This window comes from Ciconia boyciana, chromosome 2 (genome assembly GCF_034638445.1).
Source record: "Ciconia boyciana chromosome 2, ASM3463844v1, whole genome shotgun sequence".
Classification (NCBI taxonomy): domain Eukaryota; kingdom Metazoa; phylum Chordata; class Aves; order Ciconiiformes; family Ciconiidae; genus Ciconia; species Ciconia boyciana.
Window position 1 is genome coordinate 77906351 of NC_132935.1, and position 27068 is coordinate 77933418.

Consider the following 27068-nt stretch of genomic DNA (forward strand, 5'->3'; position numbering starts at 1 on the left):
ACATTTAAAGTCTGAATTTGACAAAGTAAAAAGGTGATGGCCTATTTAAAAAGATTGTAACAAGCACTGCCTTTACCTGTCTTTCCTGGTTTTCCAATCTTCCCTTAACAGGGAAGGGAATACAGGATAATAAATACATAAAGTCAGTGTTGACTTATCTGAAAACTCAGGGGGAACACACAGCAGTTTACTTTCTATCTGCCTCTCCAGCAAGGAGGGAGGTAAGCCAGACAGCATGAGGCAGGAACCACTACAGCTGCTACCAGGCTAACCATCTCCACGCCAGTCAAAACATGATTATTTGATGGTTCTGTATACCAGGTTTTTAAACGTTGACAGTTTCACGTTGACAGTTTCACTACAAATACATTCTAGTAAAGGTTAGAAACTAGGAAATCTATTTTCAAGGCATGATTTCAGAACATGAAGTGTGATAAAAACTCATGGAAAATCTGCAGTTTCTATTTGCTTCTACTTGCAATTTTGCTTTAGCACTTTCTTGTTTGAGTGGCTTGCAATAGACACTACCTATTAACTTGGCAGATTTCAACAAACAAAAGGAAAACTTACCCACTGACTTGCTGGTTCAACTGTTCCTTTGTCCAGCCAGGTGCCTTCACAGATCCATAAAGCAGCAGATGTTCTCGCACTGTTAGTACATTGAACAGGACATCATACTGTGGGCAAACACCCAGCTCTGTCCTGATGGCAGCCAGATCAGTACGTATGTCCTTTCCATTAATAATAATGGTACCGGAGCTCGGTGGATACAGACCAGTCAACAGTGATCTGATACAAGAAAAAAATAAAAAACTCAGAAAGATCATGTGTAATGACTGTATTACATAGCTCACACTTGGATTTCCTGAGGCACATCCTAGCATCCTTAGAGCAACACCAATTCAGTTGAGCATAGTTATAGAAACACTGCTAATGTTTTGGGCTTTTTTTTTTTTTTTAAACCAAGATCTCAACAATCCTTCATTTCCTTACTTCCAGAAAAAAATCCATTTTTTCCCCAACTAAATATAACAGACCATTTTTTCCTTTTTCATGTGTGTATTCTAGCTGAGGAGTAATTCCTAATTTTGTCCCATCCTGCATCACTGGTTTTATTAAAGCCAATTATAGTTAACATAAAGGTAGAAATACATAGACTTCTTAATTGAGACACTTCTAAATGCCATTTTCATTTTCTTATTCTTGTTTCTGGTCAACTGCCAAGAAAGAAGTTCCTTGCAACCTCTAGGAACAAAGCACAAAACCCCATGACTCCACACTCTCCATGTGATAGGAATACACACGGGATGCCAGAAAAGAACACTTCCCTGAGATGTGTTCAACTCCACAACTAGACATGCCCAGCTCCTACTTAAGCTGCTCCTGAACTATTACATCATGGTTTCAGTGGCATAGAGGACCAAGTTCTCTATTCGTCACATTGCTTTTGTCATAGATATATAGCCTTCACTTTCCATGTTCTTTGGGCAGTTTAGTAAAAATATATTTGGGAAAAAAAAAGACACAGGAAAGAGTTCACAAACATTTTGAAGTGAGAAAGCATAACAGAGATCAGAGGAGAGTGTAATAGCATTAAATGGTGGACTTACATAACTGTTGTCTTGCCAGCTCCATTAGGTCCCAAGAGCGCTGTTATCTGACCTCTATGGAAAGTGAGGCTGAGATCTTTAACAGCAGCCTTCTGGCCATCCACATGCTCTTTGGTGAGAGACAGCAGCATGACACCAATGGTGGCTCCTTCAATGCAAGGGCCTTTCCAACTTGGAGGTGCTGGGTCTGTATGGGGAAGAGCAGCAGATCAAGAGAGTTGCTGAATCTAAACGTGTGTGTGTTTGTATATACGGAATAACAAATTAACTTAATCCCTGTTGCCATTTACCAAGGCCTGGAACAGATGTTCAGATGCTCCAAACTGACATAAGCTCCACTGAAATCAAAGATACTATGCCAGTTAATATTTGCTAAGAATTTGGCCTATTTGCAGTTTTAAAAAGCAACCGAAAACAATTATGCCAAGTTGTGTGCCTGTCCACATACATCTCCACAGAGTCATAAAATAGTTGTTATATTTTATTTCTAGTAGAAAAAACACTTATAATAATGTTGCTTGAATCATTGTTTTATGCCTATAAGTATGAGAAAATTCTGTGTGAACTACTCCATATATGCCATCCAGTTTCAGGCACATAAAATTAACATAACATTAACAGGCATAGCCAGTTAATCCTCTTAACTCCCTCAATCAATAAAGCAAAGCAGATCTCTTTGCGAAATGATTCAGAGCAGCAATCTAGTCTAAACCTAATTCAAGGTCCTCAATGCAAGTAGATATCCAGCATTTTTCTAGCTGTGAGGTAACCAGTTCAGCAAACTGAGATGACTATATAGAATCATAGAATGCTTTGGGTTGGAAGGGACCTTTACAGGTCATCTAGTCCAACCCCCCTGCAAGAGCAGGGACATCTTTAACTAGATCAGGTTGCTCAGAGCCCCATCCAACCCGACCTTGAATGTTTCCACAGATGGGGCCTCCACTACCTCTCTGGGCAACCCGTTCCAGTGCTTCACCACCCTCATTGTAAAAAATTTCTGTCTTAAATCCAGTCTAAATCTGCCCTCCCTTAGTTTAAAACCCATGTGATGCAAATCAAGTTGACTTCTTTTCTATGCCAGGAGGAAAGGTTGGCACTACTTTCCAAACGTGACTACAGTCAATCACCAGCCCCATAAATATATTATTAAGATGTAATATTTTATTGACTCATTGCAACTGAGAAATCTGGCAGGGGGATTTTTTTTTTTTCTTTTTAAACAAAGGCAAGCCAAATTGGAACGTTAGTCCAAAGAAATGGAAACTGTTATGGATGAGAATTATGAGAAGAGAGAATTATCCTTTTTAATGTATATTTTATATATCAAAATATAAAGTTTATGTATTTATATACAGTATTTATAGTTTATATTTATATTTTGTGTAATCATTTTATATATAAATAAAATATAAATATTACAAGAAGATAGAATTATGCTTTACATAAAAATATATGAAATTATATAAATCAAATTATAAATTAAAAAATTATATAATGACTTCAAGGATGGTTTTGTTTAGGCTGTGAATGAAGAAGTTTTTTGCTCCTTTCACAATCAATTTTAAGTTTAGAAAGAACTTTTGCCAGAAGCTTGAGGTTACCTTCCAGCAAGGTACTACCAGCAGCTGTGACATTTCTGAGGTCCTTCTACCCATTAACCTCTCTTCCAGTTAGCTTCTCTGTCTTTTGGTCTGGAGACTAAAATCACCTACAAACATTATTCATGCCCTTTCCACTGCTTCCTAAATTTACAAGTACATCCTGGAACTTAACAGAGTAAGCCTCAGACAATGTATCTCCGGTAAGATTCAGAGGAGGAGCTCCAGACAATGTATCTCAGGTAAGATTCAGAGGAGGAGCTCCAGACAATGTATCTCAGGTAAGATTCAGAGGAGGAGCTCCAGATTACTTGCAAGCAGTAAATTGATCACCCTAGGACTTCTCCTAAGAGGAGTTCCAAGTGGGTACTCAGCACCCAGGTCTCTGCCAGCCCTGCTCTAGTTGTAGTTCCAGCTCATAGGACCTACACTCCAGCCCTTCGCTGACACACCTCTGATTACCAAAGTGCTTTCCACCCCCACTGAACCAGCCCTTACCTGGGCTATATGGAACAAATGCAGAAATCGCCTGGGAGCAAGTTACTTTGCTGTTCCAAGCAAATTATCCATAAATGCATTCAGCCTGTTATCAGTACAATGATGCCCAATTCTTATGAAAGACAGCAAGTTCCTCTGCATGCATGGCAGCATTACAGTTCACACACAGGCAATTTGCTACCAAGCATGTGAGGTGCATCAGTTTAAGCAGAGGAGAAATGAGACAAAGAGATCAACAAAGTTGTAGGCAATCACTTGGATGGCTTGAGCCAGAGACCATGCTAGTAACTTTTCAGGCAGAGGAGAGGGCTTTTTCTCCGCTTTCCACAGAGGATGTGGTGAACCCAAGGGGAAACACTGAAAGTCTTCATTTTAAGTAAGGACCAAAGACAATAGTCTCAAAAAAATTGAATTGTTCCAAACTGCAGAAATTCAGACAAAATTCATACTGATAGTTTTTCCACAAGTGTTCAAATGAACCTCAAGACATTTTGAAGTTTGCCCTACTCTAGGAGATACCAATACATAAAACTGCTGAGCTGTTCAGCTTCTTCACCTATGCTACAGACAACTGGATCTTTTCCAAGCTACTGTACCTGCTAAAAAACCGTAACCCATCATGTTTTTGTAAGGCCCAAGAGGGAATACAGGTGAGGGTGACCTACTCCTTCATTCACAAAACATAAATGAAATGTGAGAAAGTCATTCAAGAGATGTGAGAAGGGAAAAAAAAAACTAAAAAAAAAAATAAATTAATAGCAAGTGAATAAAGAAATAGAAGAGCAGTGAAAGTATCTGGAAGCAGATAAAAGTTAGAATAACAGTAGCTTTTTTTAAACAAAAGGTTAAGAAGCAGAGATAGAACAGTGATTACAGAAGAGGGAAATAAGAAATAGAAGGGAAAGAAATGAACAAAGTTAATTTTTCCACTGAAACAAGAAGAAAATAAAAAGAGCAGAGGAGGAGGAAGAAAATGAAACTGCAGGGGGAAAAAAAAAAAAGATAATAAAGCACAACACTTTTCAGATTCAGTAAGAGTATGGAAAGGTTCAAGTAACTTCAGAAGATCCTAACAAAGCAAAGAGGCAATACACAGGGACAGGATGAACCCAAGAGATACTTATTTTACATTTTTAAAGAGTTTTCTTAAATATTTGTGTACAATAGTTTTAATCGAACAATTCAAGCATTACATATGACAGCACAATTAACAGTTAGTGTATAACGTTCATAGTATACACTATATAATGGAGGAGAGAAAGGGACAAGATCTAAACGCATAATATAGGACCAAGCAATGGTAAAAGCAGATTGATCAAAATCAGCACACCAATCAGAAAAGAGCCATTACTAAAATTCTATTATGACTACAAACCTTTTTCTTGGAAGTTTTCATTGAAGAAAAACATATTAGAGTTGAGGTAATGTCTCTTCCTCCTCTCTGCACCACACAGGTTCTTCCAGTAGGAAACAGTAAAGGGAAAGTACCATCGGTTCTTTAATCCAAATTTTCCTAGATTATAATTATGACAGAAACTGTTGCAAAATTTATAGCAATTTCATATTTGTTTGTAGACTACTAATGTCCTATCATTACTTACAAAGAGCTGGTTAGACCATTTAATTAGCTCAAACTCTCAGCTGCACTTCACAAACCTTAATAAAGTGGAAAAAAGTCATTTGGTCATAACACTAGGTCCTGCCATAAAATAATCAATCCTCAGTGATACTGTGCTTTACTGTATCTCCAAATCAGCTTTAAAGTGTAACAGAATCATAGACTTAACAATATGTAAGCACAGACTAACATAATCTTGTAACCTAGAGGAAAGAAAATGCACCAAATGGCCTGCCAAGGCAAACAGCCTTATTTTTTATTATAACAATAATCCATTGCACCAATCATTAAAGATTATTATTCCATTACTATCTGCACAATTTACACAAATCAGCCAGCATAAGAAACATTTATTGTAGCACACAAACAGAAAGGGCAAAAATATGCTCCTACATACAACCTAAACTTTGGCATGGCCAGATCTTTCCAGGCTTCACATACCAATCACACAACACACTCTCTGTGTGTTTGGAGTTGCATTTCATTGACACTGAAAGGCAGGTGTCAATATAAGCTAAAGTTTGTAAAATTCAGTTGTATATTCCACACACCCCTATCTTTCAAGGCAAAATTTGGTTTTTATTTTTATATTTTTAAAACAAATAACAGAGAAGCTAGAAGAAAAGCTGACATGCAAATCAGAGGAAAGGTAAATTTCAAATAGCTAGTGAGGCATTAGGCTATGATTAAAAATGCATCAATTAACTCAATAATATTCATAAAACCTGGTTAATGAAAAAAAACATGCCACTACTTTCTGAAAATATACGTGAAAGCTAATTATTTTTCTTTATGTATTGGACTGTGGACTGACTGGGAGCAAGATTCAGTTACCAGGCAGTTCAAAGTCTTTGTGATCTGAAAACGTGTTGCTGTTCATGGGTTTCAGCCCAAGTACTGACTCAGAAGATTCACCATTTTCACAGGAATTTTTGCTACTAGACCGAGCTCTCTTACAGTGAAGTACCAACAAATTCTTAAATCCTTCAAATATTAGTCATCCCCATAAGCAAACAAAATATATTTCATGCCTGGCTACAAATTCTAGTCCATGTGTTAGCACTACTCAATATTTATGTATGTAGGAAGACTTTCTTAGCCACTCCCTAAAGGCAATCAGGCAGTTTTACACATCAAAAAAGGTATGGTTTTGTTTTAGTTGCAATCAATGAGGAAAGCCAATTTTATCCATTATATTCAGTAACTTCTTCAAAAACATGAAATAAGAACAACTCCATGATCTTACCTGGAATAATATTGCTGAAATACCAGCCACCTATAGAATATAAAATGGAGTCAAAGAACATCATCCAGCACATCCATCCAAAGGTCATGTATCCTCCTTGTGCCATTGACTGGTGCACATTATTCCACTGAATTCCTGGTAGTAATAGTAATAATAAAAATTATTTTTAAAAGGTCAAAGCTAAATCAGTACAGCATTAAAGATCACAAACACATCAACACCACACACTTCTGGGTATTTAAGCACTGACACAAAAAAGACCGTAGTTAATAACAGTAATTCTAATGAATAGAAATTAATTGCTATGCCTGTACAAGCCTCTGTTTAGAACAGCAGGTGACACTGCTGCTGGGAAAATGGAGAGAAGCTGTTGCAGAAAGGGCTGTTTACGAAGTTTTAGCTGGCCCTTAATTTGGCAAAAGAAAAAGAACTACGACTCTGACAAAATGGAGCACCGACCTCTTCAATGAATCAGGCTTTATGCTATTCTACCGATATTATAAAGAAATGGGTTACACAAAGTTTAAAGTCATTTCTATAATGCTAAATCTGAAAACTTAAATCTATGACTTCTAACTAAGAAGCAAGTATTTGTGTGCATTGACTGTACTCAGAGGTAAACTGGAACAATAAACTCACTGAATAATTACTTCATAAAATTATTACATTGCAGAAGACATGAAAGGAAGAAAGAAGGTGCAGAACACTAGTACTACAGAAAGCTACCATATTGCTAAATGGAAGACAAAAGTAACCAAATTGTAGATTTACAAAAAGCATTGCATTTTTTTCTGAAAATGCTACTTTGTTTGCAGTACAGTGGGTCACAATATTTTTTCTACAATTCTTTTTCTATGATTGTCAAGAAAAGCAGTTTTTCCACAAAGCACGTTTTGCCCTTTCTTCAGTAAAGATGCGTCATTTTGATGAAGTATCTGGTGGGAAATGTAAGTAATATTTTCTGCAACTGTCTCTTCCACTCTTACCAACTTTTGTATCATTATGATACTTTTTCAATGCCTAGTGGTTTGAAACATCCACTGTCATCAATATCGATCTTGCTGTAGTAGTAAAAAAAGAAAGACATTACATCCCTTTATATATTTAGATACATAAATGCATATCCTTTGTAGACATTTATCAAGGGCCCAGACATTCACTTACTTTTCTAAAACTTCAGCATCAATAGGGGCAGCTCTTAGCTTGGGGATAGTAGGGATCACCTTGTTAAAACATGTAGCAACCTGTTTGAACATTTAGCCAGTTTCCAAACATTTTTTTCTTCCTAACTCTTAAACATAATAGGGTGTTCTCATGCATTTCTGCACCGGCACAGTAGCTCAGTGGGGATTTCACCAGCTGCCTCCAAGCTTGCAGAGGCAAGCTGCTACTCAGGCTGAGTATGAATACGGTCACGCAGGAGAAATGTACAAAATACTTTACAGAGTAAAGGTAACTTTTTTCTTACTTTCCAGTGTATAATAGTTAAATATTCATCTTAGCATTATGTTGAGAGTGAATAACATACACTGTTCTTGTTCTGTACAATATTGTTCTCATAAACCTCCATTGTGTTATACACTAGTGCATGTGTGAACCCAGGCACATCTACCAAGCTCAAGAGTAGTCCAACCCAATGAATAGGAAGTCAGGTAAAAATTCCAGGAGGCCTGCATGGATGAACAAGGAGCTCCTGGCCAAACTCAAACACAAAAAGGAACCATACAAAGGGTGGAAGCAAGGACAGATAACCTGTGAGGAATACGGAAACATTGTTTGAGCATCCAGGGCTGAAGCTGCAAAAGCTAAAGACCAAATGGAATTGAATCTGGCCAGGGATGTCAAAGACAAGAAGGGCTTCTATAAGTACATAGGTGACAAAAGGAAGACTAGGGAAAATGTGGGCCCATTGCTCAACGACACAGAAGACCTGGTTACACAGGATGTGGAAAAGGTTGAGGTACTGAATGCCACCTTTGCCTCAGTCTTTACTAGCAAGTCTGGTCTTCAGAACTCCCAAGTCCCAGAGACCAAGGGAAAAATCTGGAGCAAGGATGATGTACCTTTGGTGGCAGAGGATCAGGTCAGGGAATACTTATGCAAACTGCACATAAGTCCATGGACCCTGATAGGATGCACCCAAAAGCACTGAAGGAGCTGGCAGATGTCATTGCAAGGCCACACTCAATAATCTTTGATCAATCATGGCAACTGGGAGAAGTGCCCAAAGACTGGAGGAAAGCAAATATCACTCCTATCTTCAAGAAGGAGGACCCAGGGAACTACAGGCCAGTCAGCCTCATCTCGATCCCTGGGAAGGTGATGGAGCAACTAATCCTGGAAACCATTTCCAGACACATTAAGGACAAGAATATCATCAGGAGCATGATATTCACCCAGAGGAAGTCATGCTTGACGAACTTGATAAAACTTCTACGATGAAAGGACTGGCCTGGTGGATGAGGGGAGACTAGTGGTCTTGTCTACCTGGACTTCAGTAAGGCTTCTAACACTGTCTCCCATAAGATCCTCCTAAAGAAGCTAATGAAGTATGTGCTGGAGGAGTAGACAGTGAGGTGGATTGCAAACTGGCTAAATGGCCAGGCCCAGAGGGTGGTAAGCAGTGGCATGAAGTCTAGCTGAAAGCCAGTAACTAGCGGTGTACCCCAGGGGCCAATACTGAATCTGATCCTGTTTAACATCTTCATTAATGATCTGGATAATGGGGCAGAGTGTATCCTCAGCAAGTTTGCTGATGACAAAACTGGGAGAAGTGGCTTACATGCCAGAAGGTCATGCTGCCACCCAGAGAGGCCTGAACAGGCTGGTGAAACAGGCTGACAGGAACCTCATTAAGTTTAACAAGAAGTGCAAAGTCCTGCACCTGTCAAGGAACCACCCCATGTACCAATATATGCTGGGGGACACGCAGCTGGATAGCAGCTGTGCAGAAAAGGACCTGGGGGTCCTGGCAGACACCAAGTTGAACATGAGCCAGCAACCTGCCCTTGCTGCAAAGAAGGCTGATGATACCCTGGGCTGCCTTCGGCAAAGCATTGCCAGAATGTTGAGGGAGGTGATCCTTCCCCTTTATTCAGCACTGGTGAGGCCATGCCTGGAGTCCTGGGTCCAGTTCTGGGCTCCCGGGTACAAGAGTACCTCTCTGCATGAAGGTATTGCAGAGAGTCCAGTGAAGGGCCACAGAGATGATTAAAGGAATTGAGCATCTCTCCTATGAGGAAAGGCTGAGAGAGCTGGGACTCAGCCTGGAGAAGAGAAGGCTCAAGGGGGATCTTATGAATGTCTATAAATACCTGAAAGGAGGATGCAAAGAGGACATAGAAAGGCTCTTTTCAGTGGTGCCCAGTGACAGGACAAGAGGCAATGGGCACAAACTGAAACACAGGAGGTTCCCTCTGAACATCAGGAAACACTTTTTCACTGTGAGGGTGACTGAGCACTGGCACAGGTTGCCCAGAGAGGCTGTGGAGTCTCCAACCTTGGAGGTACTCTGAAGTCCTGGGCAACTGGCTCTAGGTGGCCCTGCTTGAGCAACAGGGGTGGACTAGATGACTTCCAGAGGTCCCTTCCAACCTCAACCATTTTGTGATCCTACAAAACTCCCTGTTGATATCCTCATCAGAAAGCAAGCATTAGAGCTGCCACTGACATCAATGAGGACTTTAAAGAAACTGCTCTAAATGCCTTGCCAAAGCTTCCTCCACTGGACTGAGAGAAATAACACATTCAATTAGTGAAATAATACTCAGTTATTCAATATTCAGTACTCACCCTTAGGTAGCTGTACTGAATTTCACTAAATATAGAGTTTGGGATTGCATCTCTAGAACAATTGCATTGGCTGAATACACTCATTCTGTCATCTAATGGGATGCAGAGATTTTCCTCCAACCTGTATTGCAAATAGAGCAATGCTAAGCCCACTTTAATTTACTGCTAGAAAGCAGCACAAGCTTAACTCTGTTTTCAAGGGGCATTAAAAAGGTTTTTCTCCTGTTATGATCTATCCTGTTAACTCATGATTAGAGATTTGTTTCAGAACAAAGTGAAAAACATTTCCAACTGTAGTTTTTTAAATAATAATTACAAAGCTTTTCTTCTAACCGGAGAGCTTACCTATTTCTTGGCCCTCAAAGAATGTAATGAAAAATACTCCTTGCCCAAAGGCAGTTGTAGACAGAAGACACTACAACACCAGAGGAGAAACAGGATGTGAACATCAAATAAAACACGTCATTAACAAGCTCCATGAAATAAAATAACTTGTGATACTAAAAGCAAGCACAAAATAAATAGACCTTTGTTTCACATAGGCTAATGGTCATTATTTCTTTTTATGTTTTAACAACACTCCCCCACATACTGCAATAGTATTTGCTCCACCTTAAAGAGCTCCTAGTTATTAATATTGGAAAGCATTATTTAACTTTATAACAAGTTATAGCCCATCATAAATCTACCACATACTAAAAACATATAATGTGCAACACTAAAAGCATGCAAAGGAATATACTTTCTGTAGTAAGAGCAGTAGTCTTACTCATTTTTGTAAGACCAGAACTCAAGAAGAGATAGAGGCAGAAGGAACACGCACACTGGGTACTATATGCTGAGACAGCATTTTTGTGCAAGGAAACAACATTTTACTTCCAAGAAGCAACATAGTCATGCTGTATCACAAAAGTACAAAACAGAAAATGAGCAAGTTAGTGATGTAGTGTAACAAGGAAGTGTGACTGATGATCAATGGAAAAACACTGGCGAGCTCGTGAAGGCTGATGGGGAGATCCAAAACATCACTAAGATTAATAAGCATTACTCAGTGATAAAGTTCTGCAGTCTGAAATTGAGCTGAAATAGAAGTTCACTTTATCTCCTATTTTTAAATAATGCAATTAAATAAGGTTTCTGCAATATTTGACACAAAAGGAACACATCCTGCCGGCTGTCTGAAGAAAGAAGTATGGCATAGGCTGCTACTTAGAAAAAAATTCAAAATCATTAATGGCACGGATTACATTTTTGTACAGAGAAGTTCATGCTAATTCCCATCAACTGAGTCCCTGTCTCTTACATTGCTAAGGTTTCACCATCTCACTTGACACTCTCTCCCCCTCTTCAAAAATTACTGTCTTTTTCACATGCTTCTGCCTCTGATTTTCAGCAAATGCAAGATATCTGAAGAGTTATTTTGAAATAACTGATTTTAAAGTGTGCATGTTATCTGATGCATACTTTTCCTTCTCTGTGGCCCAAAGGAGGAAGAAAAAAGCAACAACAGAAAAAAAAACCCCAAAATTCCACCTTGTCTGAATTCTGCAGTCTTATGTCTGTGCTTACTTGTATGCAAAGAACCAATATATTTTATCTGACCAATTGACACTGAAAAAGTGTCCATTTTTTTAACAGTGTATGAATTATTCCATCACCTTAATTTGATATGTGAGTTATTTTGAAAGAGTGAAGCTATAATGTGTGAAATATGGTTTGCATTGTATGATGGTGATATTTGATGTCCCAGTCAGGGGTATAGTATCTCAAGATGGTACAAAGATGTAAAACAGCCTATGGCATACATGAAACAGGAAAGTACATGGAAGAACTGATGCCAAAGAAACAGATACCTCCGACTATATAGCTAGATAAGCACAAGACAAATTTCTGATCTAATCCCCAATTATACTCAACAGAGAATCAGGCACTAGTTTTCCTCCAAACAAATAATGACTTTCAGGAGTGGCACGTCATCAGGTGTGCTTGAAAGTATACTAACATTACAAATATTTTGAGGCCAAAACATAAAAAGAACTCATGAGCATGAGGAATGCAACTGCCTTATATTTCCTGTAGGTTTACAAAATTTCCCTGAAAAATTATTTTTGATTCCTTTCTACATTCAAAACATTTTCCAAATTAGATATCTGTTAACGTGACTTATTTCCAGTGAAACACAAAAGCAAACAGAAACCTGGGAAAAAATAAGTAAATTATAGTCTAAAGTTTCAGAACTACAGAAACCCACAGCATAGTTAGAGGAGAAAAATTAGAAGAGGCAAAGAAATATTTACCATTATAATCTGGTTGGTGAAACTCAACTGGTTCTGCAAGACCAACAAAACTATGTAGGGTAAAAAACTGATCATATACATAAGGCTGGCACACAAAGCTGCTGTATTGGCACTGCTAAAAAACGATCCCAAAAAATAGCTTAACATAATAACTGTAACTCCAAAATCCAGGAGAAAAAGGAAGATGAGGAAGCCATTGCTATAAGCAAAGATACCACTTGCTTTTAAAATGATGGCCAGAGCACAGCTGTTTATTGTGACCACAATGACATTCTCCAGAAACCAAGCAAAGAAATGAATGGCTGGATGTACACCCATTGTCTTCATATACTGCAAAACAACATAGCAAAGAGAGTTAAAGTTAGGAAACAAATTTTATTCTTCTCTCTTCTTTTTTTTTTTATTTTTTAAGCAAAACATGTTGCCACCAAGACACTACCAGGTCCCCAAAGGATGTCATCTTCTCCTTAAATTACTCATCCCTTTCCCCTTTTCCTGTGCTACACTTTCTGCTGCTGTCTCCTGGATCAAACACGGTTCTGAGCAGGGCTGCCTCTGAGCTTATCACATACGAACACGAGGAATCCCAGTGTTCAGACACAACTCTCTTTTGCACAGGCTTGCAGGAGCAGATATCAGATTACTGGGTCCTCCAGTGACGAGTTTGCCTTTTTATACTCTAAAAACTACTGAGGATATCTACAGCACTTTATAAACAAATGTTTTTTCCCAGCCTGTTGCTGAACTAAAAGTAACATATGGATATGTTTGTAAAACTTTATGTATTAGCATGCAAATAATAATTTAGCCAGGTATGAGGTATCACCCCTCTTTTTTTAAAAAAAGGCTTTTGGAAACAAGCTAATACTACTTCTGATGCATCTTTCATAAGATGATCAAAATTAACTTTATTAAGTTGATTTAATATTCTAAAGCATTAAAAAAAAAATAAGGCCTATCTTACAAGACAAAGTTTAGACAAATTAGATAATTTCCCAAATTAAAAAAAGCTTACTCCAGCAGTGTAAAGACCAGTATAATTCTTCAAAAAAAGTATATTTATCCATACAGAAAATGTATCATAAAACCCCCTGTCCTTCCATATGCTTAGCACCTGCTAAAACTAGCCATTGATAGAAGCAAATAATTGTCTCATTTTTTCTGTGTCGTCCTTCCTTATATTTCTGATAATTACACAGTTGGCAAATTTTAATTTGGTTTAGGAAGTTTTATCATTTTAGACCACATATAGCAAAACATGAAAAAGAATCCAAAATAAAAACCATTCTAATCACAAGTACTTTTTCCAAACAACAGTTTCCAGCTTCAACTTGTATGGATCTCTTGCTTGTTGCTTTTTGTCTCAGGGACAATATTTGCATGCTAAGAGACTGATGCTCAAACAATGTTGTGAATCTGAGTTGGCAGTTAGAACTAGAACCTACTGCCCAGAGGAAACAAGTGAAAACAAAGCCAGCTGGATTATGAGTACATAAAAGTACCTCAAACTTTAAGTTTTGTATTTCAGCACACTTTAATAAATAAATTTTATTTTCAGAGGCTAATCTGCCTCTTACCTCTTCAAGATTAATTTCTCTTTCATAAACCAGCTTGCGAACCATGCCAGCAACTGAAACCATCCATGTTAACATCATCATAAGCGGGAAAAAAAACCCTATATTGTTCAAGAATCTATGAAAGAAAATATATGCAGAGTTGTTAGCCCCCAGAGGTAAAATATTTTTTTAGCAGAATGTTAATAGGTTAATACTGGGACTATTCTCAAAGTATGCACAAAATAAGGTCTGACATGAGCAATAAGACTTATTCTTTTCTGGTTAGAATTGCTTATTTTTCATGTAACAAGCTAAATATATGTATTGGTACTATAATATTATATTAGTATTTGTCAACAATACAACTGATGTAATCACTCTTTAGGGCTCCATTCAAAGTCAAATAGAATTCAGATTTGTGTCTACAGCAAAGTAATATATTTGGATGGTAAGTAATAACATGAGCCACTCAACTTTTGCTCCACTTTAACAGACTTATTACCACTGAATATTTTTAAATTCTAATAGTCAGGATGTTTTGATGGTTTTACAAAGAACAATCCTACACTTTTTCTTTTGCTTCATCAACTCTACACTGTATTTCAACACATACCAGGGACCAATTTACAGGTTGCGTACAGGACAGCTAAGGATGGAAAGTAGGTTTCTTAGCATAATCTAAGTTAGTTGCACAATATGTTGATACAGTCTCTGTCCAGCAGACTACTCCACAGTATAGCTGCAAACAGCCTGTAAGGAGTCATTTGCCAGACAGAAGTTGCATAATGTGTGGTGGTCACAGCTGTTAACCAATATTTGTGATGCTGTAATATTCTGGTATTGGATATACTGGTTCAGTCCTGTGTCGAGATATTCATTCACCCACTACAAAGACCTAGTCCTCTAGCACTAATCTAATAAGGATAATATATTGAATTAAAAAGCTGAAAGTTTACTTACAGATCACTGGTATGACAAGGGTAAGGCATGGCTTGCACCTGAATGGCTGGCTCTGAGGTATCTGTCCCAGTTTGCGCTGAAATAATTGCCCTTTCAATCATGTCTTGAAGAGGAATAAAGACATGGTTGTATTTAAACCCGTCAGCTGGCAACTTCTGGGGATGGGATTTCCACGCTGGGTTTTTAATCAAATCCGTTCTCATGCTATAGAGAACACTGGTTCTAATTGTATATGAAATGTGTCGTGGAAGGAGATTGCTAGAATCTTGCGTCTTGTTCTTTGGTATATTGAAGATGATACCTGACACAAGAAGAAAAGGAGCTTCATACCCAAGCTTATATGATTTATGCTATTTACATAGCCAGCTCATAGCCAATTATCATATGATAGTAGGATACATTCACCTGTCAGGGCAGGCCTCTAAATTTTCTTGACCCCCCAACACAAGAATGGTAGGTTTCAGAGAGACTTACATTTTTTACATTCATGAATATGAAATGTAAAAAATTATTCACATGGTAAATGGTTTTGCAACGATCGTTTTTATCTGAGAAAATTCCTTCTGTGATTTGTTTTTTGAATTGCAGTTTATTCTCTTTGTATCCAGATTTAACCCCTTTTTGGGGAGGACTGATGTCAATTCCACAGTGAAAGCAGCAGCCATAAAATGCGTCCATCAAAGGGTAACAACCCCTGGAAGTGGGTGACAAAGTAAACAGTACCAACCCACTAAAATTTACTCTGATTTTTAATTTCTGAGTCAATTACAAAACTTCTGGTTTAGCACAGCAGAATTTGCATGTTTATTTTCTCTAGCTCTGTATATTAAAAAAAAAAAGCAGACAAAAGCTTAATCTGTAGCTGTAAACATGAAGTCAAAACCAGCAAATTGGTTGTATTTTCCTTCTGGGTGACCCAGACTTTTTTAGAACTTCTTGATGAATGTGAAATGTTGACCTTTTTTCCTTAGGAAAGGGGAGAGATGTCTTACCTACCGCCTGGCTCTCTGAAAGATAATATGATATAGAATACTTTGCTGTAAAGCTTAGTTTTTCAACTAGCCAATCTCATTTTCCCATTTATGCAAATATTTAATTTCCTAAGACGTTTCATGAGGCTATGAAGGCTTTGAGGCTACAAACAAAGCAAGCAAGGAAAATTCCACTTTACTTTCATATCTTACTATGGAAAGGAATGTATGCCTATATCTGACCGTGCAATACTGACATGTTGGACACGTTCGGCCCCTTAAAATGCCATCTTCCCTCCTTAAGCATGTAAAGAGATTATAAGGCCACAGTACTGACAAAAACTCCCAAGAAATGTCTTGGCTTATGTTAGCATATGACCCTTCCCTATGTAAGTGGAAGCAAAATGGATCTAGAACCTGTCAATTCAATTTTCCGGGGGCCAAGATCTAGCTGTCTGTTTCTTCCCTTGAAGGGGCAGACAATTTCACTCCCTAGGAAGTGAAATTGGGACTTTCCCAGAAGTACTAGGAAGTACTTCTGGGAAATTTTCCTTATCTCATGGTATGGTCTGTTGGTTTTATATTGATGGAGGGTGGTCATTTCCACATTCTGCAAAAGGGGGTATGGTGCAGGTTACAGAACAAACACAGGATTCCAGACTGAGTAGTTTCATTCTCTAGAACTGCTTTGACATGTCTTCTGTTGTGTACTTACAGAAATCCAGGGAGACAACAAAAAACAAAAGAACACGGGAAGAAAATGTGGCACACTTTATATAGACTTAAATAGAGCTCTCTTTTGGAAAGGCTACATGCAACAAAGCATTTTATGCAAGAAGAGAAAGCATGTGTAATAAGAAAAAAATTATTGTCTTTTAAACTCTTTTGTACAATTAAAAGATTCTCAGCAATAAGGATATAATGCAGGAAAAGGATAGAGAGTGTAGTCCCAGGGAAGAATAGAAATATATCCATTGCTTAAGAATTTATTTATTCTGAATAAACAAGTTAATTTCTCTGAGGTGTTGGTTTAAGAATAGAACTTACCAAAAACACCTGTCGTCCCTCCATTTTACAAAGCCAAGAATATAAAAATTAAAATTCAAAAGGATGTAAACTAGATGATCTTGTCATAATAAGTAGTCAAGTTTCCTCAGTACTATACATTTTTCAACTCTTTTTATTCTACTTTAAACAATTATGACTTTTTTTTTCAATATTTTGTTAGAAATAACAGACTCCAAGGATTCATTTGGCAGTTCCACAATTAAAACAATATAATTAGTCTTTACAGGAGATATTACAGCATTCAAATGTTGAGGAATACCTCTAAGGTAAACGTGCTTTATTTTGCCTGTATTGTATTTGTTTTAATACATACTTTGAAACTGTGTAAGCTTAACCTACCTTATCAATAAACACAGACAACAACTACAAAGTCTGATGTTTTCTGTCAATATACATTTTAAATAAGGTACTTACTAGCCAAAAAATTATTTTGCTGCATGAGTTCATGAGCCTTCTCCTCCAGTTTCTCAACAGAGTCAAAAGGCTGGAAACGGTTCAGTAACACACAGGAAGAGATATTTACTACAAGCTGTGACAACAGGTCAATCTGTTTACTTGCTGAGCTGTTAAGCATCTTGTTCATCATAGTTTCTAAGATGAGGAAACAAATTGGACTTCCTTAGTTTTAATGAACAGAACAGAAAGGTATGTGCTCACTTGCACATCCTATAGGAGTAAATACCCTTTGTATTTAAAAAAAGGAAGAAGTTTTAAAAACATAGGAATTTTACTGTGAACTTATGGAAGCATAGTTCACGTTTCAGTGGCTTTTACAAGTCCTCAGCTACCTTTTCCTTCAATTTCAGAGCAACAAAAATGTAACAAATTCTAGCAAAGTTCTAGAAAGAGACCACGTCCTTGAAGCTGTAGGACTTAGAACATTTCCTAATCTTTCCATAACTACTCCCACAAATACAAGCGAGTTACTGTACTTCAAACCTCACAACAGAGATCCATCTCTTTCATCTAGTAATGTATTGGCCAGTTCTTCTCACCCTGAAACTGCAAATATTTCAACCACCTTGTTATATAGGCCATAAGCATTTTGACTTGAGCCCTACATTTTAAAAGCATCTGAAAAAAGCCTACAACCCCCCCATTTTGACTTTGATCTTATCTATGGACCCAGGATAAACGTATACCTTAACCAAAGCCCGGTTTCCAAAAACACTGAACCCTTGAAGGAATTCAGATCTTCATCTGTTGGTAGAGAATGTAGAGATAGTGCTATATCCTTATGCTTGAAAGAATAACCAGAAGGATAGCATGATCTAGAAACAATCTTAACTGATATGGATTTAATGGAAATATCTGAATTTCTCAGACAATAAACATCCAACACAAGTGTCCATCTTAAATTTGTCAAGATTCACTTGAAGATATGGGCTTTAAAAAGGACAGGTGATGACCTCATTTGATAACAGTGGTGACAGACAAACCCTGAATCATAAATTATTCACACATTATTCAGCGTCAGCACAGGAAATATTACAATAGGAAGGCAGATAAGTGGAAAAATGTATGGAGTAGTCTGGAGAAGAGACATGATTACCAGTGAAAGGATAAAGATCACAAGGAGAAAAAGTACAGGAACTGATAGTCTAGAACTAGAAGACAGGAAAGCAATGACAGGGTGAATACATGGGTTGAAAAAAAACAGTGCCAAATATAGATACTATATGTCTTATTTACTACTATCCTTGAGGAGGACAACAAAGGAAATACCTATGCTGCTACTTATTTTGTGGCACTAGAGAGAACAGAGTATTCATAACATTAAGCCCAAGTAGTAGGGTTAAGCTTTCATATATATTCTTATTTTTATAAATATGTGTGTGTAATTAGATATAGCCCTATATATATATATATACACACACAAAAAAAAATCACCAGAGATCTCTTCACCAGCTGATCTTTGAAAGACCTTAATTTGAAATCAGCAATTAACTAAAAAAACTTCTCTCTTATGAATTAAACTGTTGAATATTTTAGCATAAGAAATACCAACTAGCTTGCTGCTTGCTTGGAATATGGCATACTTAAATGTTTCTGGAAGCAAAATATTGTCTTTCACAATGTGTATGAACTTCTGTACTCTAGCATAGAAATAACAAATATATATGAACAGATAGAATCCACAGGAAAGTTTTAGAACTAAGATCTATAGAATTGCCTATCTTGTATTTTTCCCATTTATAAATGTAGCAATTACAAATAAAAAACTCAGCAAATCTGTTTCCACTATTATCTTCATACTTTGTTACATACCAACTCAGCCCTCATCTTCCACTTAGTTTATTTAACCTACCGTTAAGTAACGGCGAGGAAATATAACTGGTGTATGTAAATCTACTAGGTAGAAGAACTATTTAAGTAAAAGGTTGCAAGACGAATAAATTGGAATAAACCAGCAATGAATTAATTTAAGTCAGAAATTAGGAGAAAGTTTCTAGTTATCAGGTGATTTTGGTGGTGGTACAGTTTTCAGTGATGATGTTAGAGCTATTTGTTTCCAGCTTTCTATACACACATAAAACTATTTAATTACAATGAGGGCAGCAGAGAGGTAGCACAGAGGAAAGCTGCCTGTTTTTTTTTTACCCTGGCTGTTACATCCCAGGTCACATGTAGCCCTCCTTAAGGGAGATTCATTGGTACTGAAAAAACACTTTACATCTGGAAGAAATCACAGAAGAAGGACAAGAAAGAGACTCAGCAAGCAAGAATCTAAAAGAAGAGCCTGCAGCACAACGGCCTCCCAGTGCCTCTTGAGAGGTTCATAAGGACTGCGCCCAGCAAGGAGCTCACACGCTCTAGTGGGACAGGGTTTATATAAAATCGGTTACACCCAGGAAATTATTGCAAATTGCTGGGTCGGAAAGCAAGCATAGAAGAATACAGTTGCCTTGCCCACATAAAGCTAGTTTAGAAAGTAAAGAAGGGTTTAAAAAGAAAACTACAAACTTTGCTGCCCTCAGTTAAATATTTACTTTGTTCCACATGAGTAAAACTGACGCACTAACCCTGTAAAACCGTTTTAGAAATTGATAACTTTGTGGGGTCTTATAGCATGATAATTTTATAGAGAGGTTGGAAGAGTTCTACATCAATCCACTCTGTGTCCCCGACACTTTCCAGCAGGAGTAGCAGGGTGAATAACATGTCACTAAGACCGTTAACCATTTTTATAGCATCATAGAGAAGTAAAAAAAGATACAAGCACCTTGGATTTGAGCATAATTAGAAGTCAGCTTAATGCAAGTGTAGATGTAATAAACCAGGGGAATATTTGCTTCAGTTAGAAGACAAAAATACATAATCACACAGATAAGGTGATTTTAGAAAACTTGAGCTTTGGATGGAAATAAACAGATTGTAAGTGGTAAAACCAATAACATATATGGATACATTTAAGTCTTTAATTGGGTCCAAGCAAGATAATTACAAGACTAAAAAGCTGATGCAGTATAAGAGTAATGAAATTTAAAAAACCCCATAAAACCAGAGGTTTACAGTAACAGCTGCACATGATTACAGACTAATAAAATGAACAAAAAAGCATATACAAAAGCAACATAAAAATAAGAGGGCATAGACATTTTTCAAAAAGCAAAATGACAAAACAAATCTGTAAAAAGAAGTGTAATTAAAGTATAAATGCAGAAGAGTGCTCTTGCACTTTGGACAGATCAGCTTCACAAAGGCATAAATGCTATTGTGATATATAGCCCATATTGATTTTCACTTTTTATATGATGTTAATTTTATCGACTGCATTCCATTAAAATAAAGAAATTCTAGTTTCATAAGCCATTCTACTTAAATGATTTCCTGTATTCACCATCCAAAACTATTAACCATTTATTACATATTGTCAAATGTCCTTAGCTCTGTTAAAAAGCTAAAACTTGAGAAACGTATGCACTGATTTCTGTGATAATGTTGTCTGCAACAGTGAATATGGACCTGATAACTCCATATCAAGAGATCTTGATATCTACTTAATGAAATATTGTTTGCCCGTAACCTATCATGTAGTTCCCAGTGTTAGACAAGCAAACAAAATCCATCTATTACTCAGCTAATATATTGAGACAGCTATGTTTCCAGCAGGCCTTGTGGGTTAAGAGACTTGCTCTTTCCTCCCTCCTATCTTTCCAATTGTATTACTCTGTTGGGTTTTGTTTAGTTGTATTGTGATCCAGCTTCACCACGAGGGGTGAGCTGTGCCTGACTCAGACCAGGCAACAGCTCAGTGGTTAAGAAAATCTGCCTGAGAGATAGCAGATTCAAGTTTGAGTCCCTCGCCTAAGGAGGATACAGAGCCCAGATTCCTACTTTCTGGATTGAATTCTGGACACCATTTTTCTTAGTGAAAGCGTGAGCAATTAGTCCTAGCCTTCTCAAACACAACCTTCAAATCAAGGCCGGTTTCAATGAAATCTCACATCCTGTGTGCAAAAGAAAAGCCAAGAACTTCAGGTCACACCAACCATGACAGCACCAGCTCGGGGCAGTAGTACTATTTAAGACTGAGAACACATTTCATCATTTACAAGCTCTCAGGAACTGCAGTGGATTTTGTCCATCTCCTGCTTAGAGGCAGGTACCGAAATCCAATACACGTTGCACTTCAGGCACATTTACTTGTTTATTTTAGCTCTAGACTTAATTCTTTGACTGTAGAGAAGACTTAATAACCTGTATTGCTGTAAAGCCCTTTTTTCCCCAGCAACAAGGGCCACACAGCTCCTTCATGGAGGCATTGGAGAACTCATCACTGCCCTCCTCCAACAAACGACTGGAACAGATTTGTGTCTGGCTCATAATTATCCTAACACTCAGTCATAACAAACTACATAGGTCTGTCCTCGCTACCACTATCCTCCTCTAGGAAGCACCCAGCTCCCTTTGCACAGGATGTCGCTTTATCTGTTACTGCATTTTATGCCACTTTTCTCTCTTTCTGGTCCTCAAAATCATGAACTTTTCTTAAATGACATTAGACTCTGCTTTGGTATGGACAGTTCTTTCTGGCACATGCCAGCAACCATTTTAATTATCATGCACCTACCTTACTGACAGCAAGACGTATTGAATTTTTTTCAATTATCAAATCCTTATAAAATCTTTAAGTAACTTAAATTTCCAGCATAATACTTTCTCTTCTCCTCCTTAAATCTCTGTATACCCAAAATTACTCATAATAATCCCCGTCTCCTCCATTATAAACTGTTCCCCTTGGGATACCTATCTGACCTTGGAGGGCCTACTCTCTCCTCTTGGACGTCTGGCTGCCAAGGCGGAAAGAGTGTACCGAAGGATGGCTGTGACCCAGAGGGACACTGCTGGGCAGCCCCATGCGGACACCTGAGCCAGGGCCACTCCTTTCCCATCAGAGCTGCACAGAGCTGTGGTTAGGCCTGCCCCAGGCTGCAGTTCCCACCACATCAGAGCCTGGCCGTGGACCTGGCCATGGACCTGCTGACCTGGGCCCAGACCCCTACCCGCAGGGTGATGGCCTGGCCTGGCCTCAGCATTGCCCCCATGGCCTGGCCTGGCCATCCCAGGGTTGGGTCTGACCCTGTTTACTCTCTACTGACCAGAGCCCAACCTTGCTGCTCCCTGATTATAACCATATCTCAGGTTTTTCCGAGGCTCAAGGAGACCACACGCAACTAATTCTCAATAAAAGGAGAAAAAAAATACAGACAGCTTTTGATTAAACACACTGTATCCAATCTCATTTTCTATTTATTTCCATTTAAAGTATATAGTTTTCCTTCAAAATTTGCTACAAAAATTTACTCCTACCTAATGGAACTGCGTCTACCAGGATTACTTCTCCCTTCCCTCCTTTTAAGTATAGCTCCTATGTTTTTAACTCTCCCATGACAGTTTGCCACTTCTAATTTGTTACCAGATTTTTCAAGTCTTTCAATATTTTGAAATGCAAATTACCCAGTCACTCAGAAGAAAAAAAGACAATTAGAAATATTTGAGACTAACTCAACAAGAGAATTTGAAGTCTGGTACTTTAGAATCATTTAAGTAGGTAAAACATTCAGTTTCAACTGAACATAGTTCTAAGTTCAAGTTAAAGTCTAATAAGGGTAATCAGTACATGCACTTTTATGTACATACCATACACTTGCATTTTTTTAAAGAGTTTTTCCACATCAATATCCAAATTACTTTCTATAAAGTGCTTTACGAAATTGCTTTGCAGTGCTTCCTAAAATGAAAAATGTTATTTGTTACATGTGGTTTATCTTCTCTAAAGAAATATAAAACATACATATACATTCATGTTCAATTCCATTACCAAGATTTCCTGCATAACACTGGAGAAGTCAGCCTCTCCATGTCTTCAGTCTTCCCCTCTTAACAGGTTAACTCCACACATTTCAAATAAACAGCAGAACATATACTCCCCATTGCTGTACATCACTGTCCTCCTTTACTGCAAATATTTTAACTGTGAGTCCATTCTAACGTTCTTGTAAGTCTGCTGGGACAGAAACCCATTTTCTTTTCCTGCAAGACTTTTGGATCATTATACTATTAGCACTGGCAGTAGTAAAATAAATATCTTTAAAAAACTGGCATTTGGGAATTCCTTTTACATTATTTTAACTTTTTTAGCTCATCTGCCAAGTTATAAGGGGGAAAAAAATTATGAGCTCTGCAAGAGCATCCTGGGATCTGCAAGTCTAATGCATGATTACTAGCATCATTCCTTAATTGAACTTAAAAGTTCAATTGATATGTATGGACCATGACAGGATTCTGCTTATTTTCCCAAAGTGTAACAGCCATGCATGTTTTCACAAGTCAAACATGCCAAAACTAAATTTTATTGGGAAAAAAAAAGACACGAATATGTAGAATGGGAAAAATCCCAATAACAACACTGCTCTTTTTTTTTAGTCAATATTTCCCACATCTGTTTTTTTATTAGTTGCACACATTGTTGGAAAAAGCAGGTGATAAACAAACAAGTTGCAGAAAAGAGTTTATTTCCTACAATCTTACATTTGTTTTAAATAACTGTATAAAGTTTGTAGGTGCACCTACTTGTTTTATTTCCCCTATTGCCTGGTAATACTGAACATATTGAGAGAATAATGCTTTTAAGTATTTTCACCTCAGAATTTTCTCAGTATCACACTGTAGGCTCGTAACCTAAAGCTAATCTGCCTCTTTTTCAGCTCTTTTTAAACCTGAAGCCAGGTACATGGGCAGTTTTACATGTATAGAAATTCTGTCTAGATCACATCGCAAATAATTGGAAAATAGGAAGCCCTCCCATAGTTCACCAACCTGCAGTCGTGAGACTGTGAGGACATTTCCACTGGTTTTAAAAACCTCAGACATCCTAAGCCATGTCTCAGAATAAGTCTTCAAGTTTTCCACAAAACCAAAAGTGAAATTAGCCTGGGAAAAAGAACACAGAGAGACAAATGAAGTAAAAACTGCACATAACAAATCTTAAGAAACAGGAAAAACTGGCTTGCTTCAGATCTTCTGCAACTACTTTCCATTTCACTTTGATAGTCAGCAGTAAGGATATCCATGTTTTCTTTTTTCTACTTAAGAAATGAAAAGTATTTGTTGCAGTCTCTGAATACCAAGCAAATCAAAGAAAAGTCTTCCTGCAATGTGCATGCTTCCTAACTGAAGCATCATAAACACCTCTTTATTTTATAATGTCTCTTTCATACAGAGTATCATAGAGGTGCTTCAGAAAGACAGAAAAAAAATACAATTAGGACATATTCAAAAGAAAGCCTTTGCAGACCTTGTGGGTCTTTTATTCAGACTACCTTGACTGAATATATAATAAAAGTGAAAGTTGGAAGCATGGTCTGGACAATAAATTCAACTAACCACTCAATCCATTTCAAAATACTCTTGCAGAGGTAGACTTGAGTGTAGCAAAATATTCTCTGTCCCAGTCAAGCATAAGCTACAATTTCTCTCTTAGGTACTAGCAAACAACCATCAATTTTTTTCCAGCCTGTTTTAAACAGATCACAAGTGTACTCAAGATTAGAAAATATTGCAGTATGTTTTTGTTTAAATTGGTGTTATCAGTCACAGAAGTGCATTTAAGAACAATCCAGTATTGTTATTATGGTAGAGATCGTGACATTTCCCAGCAAAGAGTGTCTGCAATGAGTTGTAAACTCCAATTTGGGACCACACTTTTTGCAATAATTCCTATTGAAAGTACACAATTTTTGCCATAGTATTTTAAGTGCCTTTTGCAAAATCCTACTCCTAGCACAACATGAGAAAACAATTTGTGGTGTTTCTTTCTTCCCGTTTGTAGCGCAGAATGCCCCAAAGAGACCCTTGCAGATAATTTCATTTTCCTGAAATAATTTATGCATTTAACTTCTGTGAGGTTCCCTGTTCCACTTTCAAAGGGAGAGTGATTCTAAATGTTAAACTAAAGTTTGGTGTCAAATCAGCTATACAAGTTCTTCTGTTAACAAGCAACCCAGAAACCTCATGGACTGAAATGACAGGCCTAAATATCAGGATCATGTAACCCACTGTCCAGGCACGATGGTGACAAGCTGAGGGAGACCAGAAAGGCTGCAAGGGTAGCAAACAGCCAAAATGGGAGATTGCTATTTCCCCAGTACAGAGCAAGCACAGGTCACACTGGAACACAAGGAGATAAAATTTTCAGATATCATTAGAAATTGTTATATCAAGCAGCAGAGCTCAGATCTTAGTGCTTCTTGACTTGATTCTGAACAGCACAAGAGATTTTGTTTGTTTGTTTGCTGAAGTCACTTTCAAAGAGCTACAGTAACCATAACGTGCTTGTATTCAACCTCCTTACACAAACAATTAAAAAAAAAAATTACTGCAGCAGCACAGATTTTTGGAAAATATGAGCTTTATATAATGTAGAAGCTTATTTGAACAAAATAAAAAGCAGCAAAGGGGTAAGTTGTGTGCAGGAGGTACAGAGACTAAGGTGGCATAGAGGAAACTGACCAAATACATATTGCCTATCAAAAAAAGATTTGATAAAGACTTGAGGAAGACCATATGCATGCACACACACACTACACAGCAGGAAACTATTAGAAAAACATCCTTAGAAAAAATTGAAGTTACATCCAAATAAGAAAACAAGACAGACTAGGGGAAAAAAGTGTTTTGTTTTTTCCTATTTTTTTTGCCTAAATTTTTGCTAAATTTTCTTGCTTTCTCATTCACCACAGTACGCTTTGGGGAAGTTCTAGAAGCCTTCTACATGGAGAACACTTTAGAAAATCTGTCTCAAATTGAAGCAGCAATAGAAAAAAGGTCATACAATTTAACAAAATGAACAATAAGTAGTTTCCAGTACAAGATAACATCCAGCCAAGAATTCTAAGAGCACTCAAGGATTAAATAGTTGAAGTATTCACTGTAGTGTAACCTCCTGATTAAAATTCCCTTGTTATCAGGGAACTGGAAAATAACAAATGCAATGCTATTCATAAAAAAAGATGCTAGGGGAACCAGGGGACTACAGACTAATAATTCTGAAATCTGTACTAAGCAAATTTTAATTTTGCTATAATAATAATAATAAATTACAATTAAAAGTAGTAGTGGAAATAGAGAATAGAAATAAATATAATTGGGAGATATAAACATAGGATTTTAAAAATGAAGTTGCCTCAGTTGAAGAACAAACAAGCGAGGAAGAGGTTGTTGATGAAGAACATCTCACCACAGGCACTATGAATACTAAGAGTTTACATAAGCTCAAAAAGCAAGTGGACAAATTATAGCAGTAAACTCCTGGCAAGCCTGACCCTTAAGTTTTTGGAAGCTGGGAC

General features: G+C 37.4%; 1 protein-coding gene across 1 annotated transcript in view; it reads right to left on the bottom strand.

Annotated features, from left to right (window-relative positions):
• Nucleotides 1–27068, bottom strand: part of ABCA13 (ATP binding cassette subfamily A member 13) — a 155151-nt gene that overhangs the window by 102614 nt on the left and 25469 nt on the right. Inside the window, exons 11-21 of the mRNA XM_072851592.1 lie at nt 24541–24654; nt 23362–23452; nt 17632–17808; nt 15179–15479; nt 14240–14354; nt 12663–12992; nt 10711–10780; nt 6574–6708; nt 5085–5222; nt 1611–1797; nt 571–789 (exon numbers count right to left, since the gene is read on the bottom strand). Of these exons, the coding sequence (XP_072707693.1) occupies nt 571–789; nt 1611–1797; nt 5085–5222; nt 6574–6708; nt 10711–10780; nt 12663–12992; nt 14240–14354; nt 15179–15479; nt 17632–17808; nt 23362–23452; nt 24541–24654 (1877 nt within the window). The remainder of the gene's footprint in view (nt 1–570; nt 790–1610; nt 1798–5084; nt 5223–6573; nt 6709–10710; nt 10781–12662; nt 12993–14239; nt 14355–15178; nt 15480–17631; nt 17809–23361; nt 23453–24540; nt 24655–27068) is intronic.